The sequence below is a fragment of the Eptatretus burgeri genome, chromosome 4 (genome assembly GCF_056783735.1).
Source record: "Eptatretus burgeri isolate ZD-2024b chromosome 4, Ebu_testis_v1, whole genome shotgun sequence".
In the NCBI taxonomy this organism is placed as follows: domain Eukaryota; kingdom Metazoa; phylum Chordata; class Myxini; order Myxiniformes; family Myxinidae; genus Eptatretus; species Eptatretus burgeri.
The window spans coordinates 113,485,606-113,494,537 of NC_140964.1; the positions used below are offsets into that span (position 1 = coordinate 113,485,606).

The 8,932-nt window shown below is 42.1% G+C and overlaps 1 protein-coding gene across 5 annotated transcripts in view; it reads left to right on the top strand.

Annotated features, from left to right (window-relative positions):
- The window catches only part of LOC147028912 (rho GTPase-activating protein 15-like), a 116,748-nt gene extending 110,253 nt beyond the window's left edge, over nucleotides 1–6,495 (top strand). For 4 of the 5 annotated variants that reach the window (XM_085879760.1, XM_085879757.1, XM_085879761.1 and 1 more), the window contains 6 exons: nucleotides 382–480; nucleotides 741–818; nucleotides 1,405–1,458; nucleotides 1,603–1,725; nucleotides 4,032–4,137; nucleotides 5,670–6,495. In XM_085879760.1, coding sequence (XP_085735886.1) covers nucleotides 382–480; nucleotides 741–818; nucleotides 1,405–1,458; nucleotides 1,603–1,725; nucleotides 4,032–4,137; nucleotides 5,670–5,844 — 635 coding nt within the window. In that variant the 3' untranslated portion in view covers nucleotides 5,845–6,495. Of the gene's footprint in view, nucleotides 1–381; nucleotides 481–740; nucleotides 819–1,404; nucleotides 1,459–1,602; nucleotides 1,726–4,015; nucleotides 4,138–5,669 lie in introns of all 5 variants that reach the window. The other variant, XR_015057769.1, reaches the window with a different exon arrangement.
- Nucleotides 6,496–8,932: the final 2,437 nt, after the last annotated feature.

An 8,932-nucleotide genomic window follows, 5' to 3' on the forward strand; every position in this document is an offset into this window, starting at 1 on the left:
ATGGTGATCAATATAAAGCCTCCATCTCCTAAACTGTCACTCAACATCGTCTGATTACAGTGTATATTGGTGGTCGAAACTTCTGGATTTTTTTTTTAAACGATCTTTAAAATCAGTATTTAATTAAAATTGAAGTATATACTTGAACACTGCGCGGGGTATCGTGTTCTATGAACGCTCTCGTGATCTCAGTGATTATTTTCAAATATGTTGGAGTTTTACAACGTGCGTGCTTTGCATGGTTTTGTAGTCTTTGCAAAATGTGTCATTCATAATTTTTTTTAATCCTTTGCATCCATGACTTCTCATAATGAGCATGACATTCGTTCCACACCTTCACCTCTCCCCCACCCCGTCCCTCTCCACCCCCTTATACTGCAGAGCAGGTTTTTGGGTGCCACCTGCACACGTTATGCCAGAGAGAGTCCTCCACCATACCAAAGTTTGTCCGTCTCTGTGTACAAGCCATAGACAAAAGAGGTACAGTCTTTAAGCAACTCCAAACAAGATCATGTTAAGTGTGAATCCACCAGTAACTGTGTTGAATGGAGACTTGTGAGAGCAAACAACGAGAGCCATCTTTCTGGCTGATCATGAAATAAAACTCTAAGTGTTCCCCTCAAGACTTAAATCATGCAGGAGAAGGATATTATGAAATAAATATTCGTGTTATACATGAGTCACAAGGACGTTGGGAGACAATAAACCTTTCTGTACCGCTTCTTCCTTATCGTGTGCAGGTTTGAAAATGGATGGGATTTACAGAGTGAGTGGAAACTTGGCCACGATACAAAAGTTGAGATACACCGTCGATCATGGTAAAAATAATTAAATTTAAAAAAAAAATAAATAGGTCATTAAAAGAAACCTGGTGCAATCCTCACAACTCACCCGTTATTCTGCAGTCACGGCAAAGCATCCGCCCGCGTCCCTGCACCCCACGCACAAAAGTAATTCCTCCAAACAAAACTACTTCCTCAGATCAAGCATGTTTTGTTTGACATATTTCTGAATGTGAAGTTAGAAATGAAAGCTTAACATTCCAGAAAAACAAAAATCTTGACCTTGGTGCAATTGCGCAATCTCGAGGTGACAGCAGACCAAATCGAAGGATGTTATTTTTCAACTGAAAATGAGTGACTGCTGGTTGTTGGATTAGACATTCGGGCCTAAGATCAAACATGGCCGCTCTTAACACTTTCCCAGTCGAGGGCACTTGCGGCAGCAGGCAAAGAAAAGGGAAACAGGTTTCATCCTGATGTTTACTTGGTTAGTTGTACATGTTAGTGGGCCTCACAGACCTCAGGATGATCTATCCACAATGGGAAGATGGGAATTGCAAATTACTGAGATGTTGAACTGTGCTGTGACTTGTTATTCCATCGCTTTCTGCGTGGCATACAGAGCGAGCGGTAACCTCAGATGGACGTTATGTCTTCCCAGATGGATGTGCTGGAGGTATAACAACCATGCATCTGGAACACCAATACCAAGTTTGCATCCGTCGGTCTACATGCAACGTCATTAGCATGGTGGGCCCAATTGTAGCCTTGATGGTCATCGACGTATTCACTCATTCTACTCCTCTCGTTTTTTTTATAGGTGGAAAGCTGAATTTGGATGAAGCAGAATGGCATGATGTACACGTCATCACTGGAGCACTTAAACTTTTCTTTCGTGAACTTAGCGAGCCGTTGCTCCTCAATACCTTCATCAGTGCTGCACGTGCGTCCACATCTATCGACAGCTTGACTCTGGATATCTGTTCTTCTTTTCCTTTTTCGCATCTAGCTGATATTTCTTAGCCTTTTTTTGCTGATATTTGTCTGCTCCAGGTTTTTATCCTCAACCTGAATTGCTCTGGAACTCTGAGCCTGCTGTTTTTCTTCCCTTCTTCTTACAATTTGGTTCTTTCTTTCTTCATAACCCCCTACATACCTCGAATAGCTTTTAGCCTTGTGAATGCACCAAATTGATGACTTCTTTCCATTAATTTGGAGATCAGATTGCGAGACCGCAAAAGCAGCTTCCTCATTTACTGTCTGGCAGGCGCAAAGTAGAACCAAATCCAAAATGAGACCAATAATTCTCGAAGGTTCGTGATGCAGGTTAGAAACATTACTGAACTCGAGAGTTCATAGAACACCCTATACCCTGTGCAAGCTTGAGGAAAAAGGGACATGGAAAGGCTCTTTTAAACTATCGCTTTGCGTTTCCATGCACGACCTACATTTTTCCAAGCATGAGCCGCCAAATATATAGTTCAACTGAAATAAAATAAAATATTTCAATGTTGCAGAAAAACAATGGACCATCGAATCTGAAGTTTACCCCCACTGATGCAGCATCTTTTATTACACCACCTTATTAAACACCTGAAATTAATTATTCATGCCTGTTGATTGTGTCCTTTATGACGTCCCAAAAAGCAGTACGTTTCCTCTTTGGAATGATTTTTCAATTTTTTTTTGGAATGCCAGACAGACAGAGGAAAACACTTACACTTACCTTAATCCTCTCTGCGTACGTGCGCTCAGGACGAGATTACGTACAATTTGCCAAATTACCACTAAACTGCAGGTTCGTGTTCCGATTCATGTTCGTAGTATAAAATTCTATTGCAATGAAGTAGTTCCTCGATAGCAGACTTACATCTGCAGACAGACACACAGACATAATGAACCAATTGCTTACGGTAACCCTGCTTTTCGCTTCTCGTGTGGGGGGAATGAGCGAGTGTTTCCATCATATACTTGGAAAGCAATTGCCTTACATTCTTCGAAAAACAAAGGTCATCTAAAGCTCCTGGATTTAACCGCACTTCTTCTTAACTATTCCTGACTAGCAGATGACTGGATAAACTTTCCACTTATGTCTGAAAGGAGAAAGTATAACCACTTCCCTATTCCTCAATATGCCTTTCCAATTCCATGGTTCCCTCAATTCCAGCGAGGCAGCTTTTCATCATCTCATGGCATCCTACTCCGACAGGATGGTGCAGATGTAACACACTTCTTTGTGAGCTATCTCGGTCTGGTTTAATTTATTGGCCAGACTGGGAGAATGTCCAATTGGTGCATTAAGGATCTCCCAAAGTCATTCACCCAGAGTAGATGAGTTATCACGAGCACCCAAACCAAATTCCTGCTAAAACTATGCATAGCAAGTAGTCTGGTCTTCTCAAGAAAGCTTACACCTTGATGCCAGGTTAAGCTAATTGCTATCTCTGAGTGTGGTTGCTTTGCAGACAGCAGCTCCTACAATGTCAAGAAATTCAAACAACTAGCTATACACTTGATACTGTCTTTCTGAAACTTTAGAAGGCTGCAAAAAAATAGCTTAAATGTAACATACTTGCCTTTGAGGTGTCTACTCGAAGCCAAATACTTCAAATAAATGTCGTCCGAGTACTTCACAGGTTCGAAGTATTGCACCAATGAGTGCGCCATTGTTTGGAGGGAAAAATTAAGCCAGTTTTTCAATCTGCAAGCATTCGCTGGTTAGACGTTGAATATACCGCAATGCTTTTGACAAAAAAAAGATAAAACCCACAGACGAATGTGTCCCGGTACCCTTGTCAAGTTCCAAATTCCGACCATCCCAAGCTCCAATCTAATAATGGGCCGAATCGTCTAGTTTGTGAAAGAGTTGGGCCAAACCTTCTGCTTTATAAGCCGCTGATTGACTCAACAAAAAAGGTTTTGTGGGATTCTTAACAAATGGGATTAATTGGGGTGATTGACGGAGTAACAGTAGTTGTATTAGTTGTTGTAGTAGTCATCGTAGTCATAAACCATACACAATCTTTTCCATGATCCCAAATCTTTTGTCTGCATTTGCTTTGTTCACTTGTCCCTGTTCACTCCATTGCCAATATGTTCCTCTATCAGTTTGCGACAAAGAAAAAAGGCAATAATAGATTTTAAATGTTTGCTAGATTGTGCTGGTTATAAAGATAGATATGACGTTCCCACTGTTCCCCAAATTTACTGACCCAGTAGAGTGTAATTTACAGGGACTTGTGTTGACAGAGTTGGCAACACATGAAGAAAAGATTCTAAGCATGCGCAAACTTATCCAGCAACTTCCCACACCCAACCGTGACACGGCGCACTTCCTCTTCCATCACCTGCAAAGGTACCAGAAATGGTGATGCCTATCATTCTGAACAAATTGATATTTTCACCACGTATTTTACATGGATTAAGTAAGTATAAAGGTATCCAACATGAAAAGGGCATCCCATTGAGTTTTAAACATTGAGTTTTATGAATTGATGACATCATCCTTGTCCAAAGTTGAACACAGAGTTCAAAGGGTATGCTGGGAAAAAGAGACTCGTGTGACAGTCTCTTGTGAAGCTTGAGCCGATCACACCAGATATTGTCCCCATTCCACTCGAGACAAAACAAAACAACCACTCCAACATTGGGCATCGAATTCAGAACCGCATTGATGAATGAGTTTTTGTGATGGACTCAAACAGCAGTTCAAAATGAAGTTTGCCGATATTGATGTGCAAACTATCAGGGGGATCACAAGCAGAAAGATGTGCTGCTCTTCGACAAGTCATGTCACCACATCATAACTCGCCTGGTGTTGGCTTAGTGGTGAGGGTGGTGGCTTGGGATCCTAGGGTCCTGAGTTCGAGCCCCATTGGGCACTGAATTAACACCAGGTGGTTGATTCAGCCTGTCATCCTTCTGAGGTTGGTGAAATTAGCACCAGTGTACTGGTAATTGGGGCACTGCATCAGCGGCATAGCCATGCCCCTAAGCAATGATGCAATCAGCAGCCCAAAACGGCAGTACATAATGGGAACCACATCATAAATGCTGGTGGATGAGTCTGGGTGTTTAGCTAGTAATGATGTCCAGACTATTATCTTAGCAAATGCATGTCTGGTTGTCTTCAAGACAGCTGTTCATCACCATTTCAGATCATCACTGATCTGAAACCAGGATCTTTTTTTATCCACGTTCCCCTCTCCCTCCCTGCAAGCTCACCTCATTCCAAATGTCCAGTTTTTCCTTCCTGGGAGTTTGCTTTTGTATCCAATCCATCTTGTTCACCCTCTGTGTACTCCCCTACCCCTCATTCTCACCCACATCGCCTGTTTGTCCGTCTGAAACGATTTTGTCCCTCAGCCCTGCTGTTGGTGTCCCTCCCCCACTCCCCCTCCCCCTCTCCTTCTGGTGTTCCTTTTGTTCTGTTGTGCCCTGATCCATTCTGTGTCCTAGCTCTTCCACAAGCCTTAACTTTGTATACCAAAAAAGACCATACATAACAAAAGGAGCTAAAAAGATATCCCAAAGGTAGCATAATTATCAATGAGATGCCTATACTGAGTTTAATTATCTGCCCTCATCATGATCAGGAAAGGTAATGAGTATGCCATCCTTTGATGGGGATGTTAAACAACTTATCTACCTGTAAGTATTCACCAGCAGGTATTAAAGATCTCATTTTACCTTAAAGAAAAAGTAGGTCATTGCATGCCAACATCCTGGCAGACTTCTAAATTTCTACCCTGACTTATGGGGGTGGTGGGCACTACATCAGCAGCATAATCATGCTTCGAGAAATTATCCAACTAAGCAGCAAGTTGCAGCACACGCTTGAATGATTGAGTGAATGAATGGCCGCCTGGCATTATGCATTCCGCACAGGGTCGTCGAAAACCGATTGGACAACCGCATGTCCGTGCAGAACCTGGCTATCCTCTTTGGGCCTACGCTGCTAAGGCCAGACCTGGATGCTGGCTGTCCTGCCATCCATGCCATGCACCAAAGCCAAGTCATCGAACTCATCCTCTCAGACGTCCACTCATTCTTTCCAGCTTAACACCACGACAGGGAGTCTCGACGATGGCCTCATCTTACCTACCCTGTTGGATAGTTTGAGACCATTGGATGGGCTCACAGTCACACTGCAGACCCTGTATCACCAACACACCTCTCGGCACACTCCGCCATTATTACCTCTGAATCACCGGAATCAGGCCAGAGCTCATGAGCGTCGTACAAGTAAAACTACGGTCACAGACCTGAGTCCTGCCACAGGGTTTACAATGGAATGTATTTGGATATTATTTGTGCATTGAATAGAAGCTTCACAACCGAACCTTGTGGTTCAAAACATATCCACTTCACTCCCATGACAACAGGATAGCTATCTGACTGGTTCACAAGACATCGTGCTCAGAAAGAGCATAATTGGAATATGGATCTTCCACGGTGATATCCCTACCAAGCAACGTTTTAACATAAGTTTCAGTGTTCAATAAATCCCAAATTCAGAAGAAAAAGAAACACAGGAAGGTCGGACCATGGAAAGAGAAAAACAAATTTGGAAGAACTTTTTTCGTCCACAAATTTTTAATTTGTTAACTTATTCGGCTCCAGTTGACCAATTCTGGAGGATAAATATACTGTATGTGCTTTGTTCATGTGTGTGTGTGTCCTCCATTAAAGACAATAAACGATACAACAGTTGTTACCTTTTGCGTTCCATTTCAAACTTTCAAGCTTTAGGGCTGGAGCGCAACAATAGAACAATTGCTGGGATTTCTTCCACATCAGTAGATGGATCGCTGGAACCCCCATAGTTCAAATCTCTGCTTTTTTTTGTACGTCGTACCTTTTGGCGAGACATCGAGCCAGCTGTTCTTTAGGGGTTGTTGTCACCGAGTCGAACAATGCGTGGCCTTTGGTCCGATACTGCATTTTGATAACAGCTCACCTGGATTCCAATACACCGAACAATGTCATCCTGTTTACAAGCAGAAAAACGTTTGCCTTTTTTAAATCCTCATGATTCACAGCACAATAATTTTTCACTTTCATGTAAAACAAAAACTAGCAAAGAGCTGATAAGCTCGGTCCTCCACCTTTTGGGTAGTTGTCACACACACACACACACACACACACACACACACACACACACACACACACACACACACACACACACACACACACCGCCGTCCTCCAGCAAATCCAGAAAGTCCTCCAGCAAATTGGCAAAAACATTGCGGATAGAACTTTCTGATTCTTCCAAATTATCAGGTTTGCTCGCAAACACTTTTTCTTTTGTCCATCGCCACAAAAATAATCACAAGGGGGGAAATTAAGACTACTCAATGGCCACTCGATCCGTGGTCTTCATGGTCTGACCCATCTGTGCGGAAAGCGTGTGTCCAACCAATTAGGAACTTCAATTGAGAAGTGTGGAGGAGCAACATGTTGCATCAGGAAATCATTTTATCTGTGTTTTATCCCATTGCTGAATTTTCAGAAGAAGAAAGTTCTGTCCAAGTATCTCTGACCGTTCGCTGTGTCGCGGAGGATGTAACGTCCAATGATTTGGGTTGAAGTCATTCTGCACCAAACAAGAGGTTTTGGCTGGTCTTGGCTGTGCTCAACAATCGTTTCTGGATCATTTTCCTGACCAGTAAATGGCAGTTATACCTGTTGACAAAAACCACCAACATAGAAAACAGCCTCGTCACACCAGACCATGTCATGTAACACATCTGCATAGTCATCGATCAACTGAAGTAAATGTTCTCAAAACTCCATTCTCTTGTCACAGTGTGGAAACAAGTGCTGAACATAATGTATGAGGTATGTGTGGTTTCCATCCTAAGACTTTCTTCAAAATTGCCGGAAATACACAATAACTTATTCCACTCTCCATCACATGCAATGCCTGGTCCACGAGAACATATCGGGCACAAAATGTTTTGAAATATCATGCGATATATCGTTTTAGCCCGATCTCTCAATGGTGAAGAACCACTTAAAAAAACTAGAACGGGCACTCAGTCGAGCGCATACCTTCGCCAACGCTACACCCCCCCCCCCCCCAGAAACAGTTGATTGTGAGGGTATTTAATCCCATACCACATCTGCCATCTCATATGTGTTGTGATGGCTTAAAACATTAAATTTCCTGTGTCATATCTTGCATCACAAGATTGGGCATTGAATTCACAATATTTTGGCATTGGTTGCATGCAAATTGGATAAAAATCGACCGCACTATGGCAAAATGACGATTTTGAACTTTTCATGACCTCGACCTTGACCTTTGCACTCTTAATTTTGTAATTGGTATTAGAGTGTGGGGAACAGAACAGTCAACATTTTGGTGTTGGTTTCATGCAAATCAGATAAGAATTAACCGTGTTATGACTAAAACCGCACATTTTGCAATGTCGTGACCGCCCCTGACCTTAGACTCCCAACCGCTAATAAGGGTTATTATGTCATTGTGTCATGTCACATATCACAAGATGGGGCATTGAATTCTGAACATTTTGGCATTAGTTGCATGCAAATTGGATACAAATTGACCGCGCTATGGTAAAAAGACGATTTTGACCTTTTCATGACCTTGACCTTGACCTTTGACCCGATCTCTCCCAAAATCTAATCAAATGGTCCTCGGATAATAACCAATCATCCCACCAAATTTGCTGCGATTCAGTTCAATACTTTTGGAGTTATGCGAATAACAAACAAACAAACAAACACACATATTCACAAATAAATAAATAAATAAATATACAGCGAACAAAACATAACCTTCGCAACAAAGTTTGCGAAGGTAATTATCGGATCCGGAGTCGGATCCTCGCCAAAATTTAAAAAAAAATTCTTCCTCGTCACATACTCAAAGCATCCACCAAGTTTTGTTCAAATCCGTTCACAATTTTTGAGATTTCGTGCGAAATATCGTTTTTGGCCCGATCTCTCAATGGTGAAGAATCACTTAAAAAATTAAATAATTCTTGTATCCAGATGCGGATCTTCAGAAAAATTGAATCAATTCTTTCTTGCCACACACCTAACCTGTCCACCAAGTTTCGTCCGAATCCGTTCTCCAACTTTTGAGATATCATGCTATACATCGTTTTTGGCCCGATCTCTCA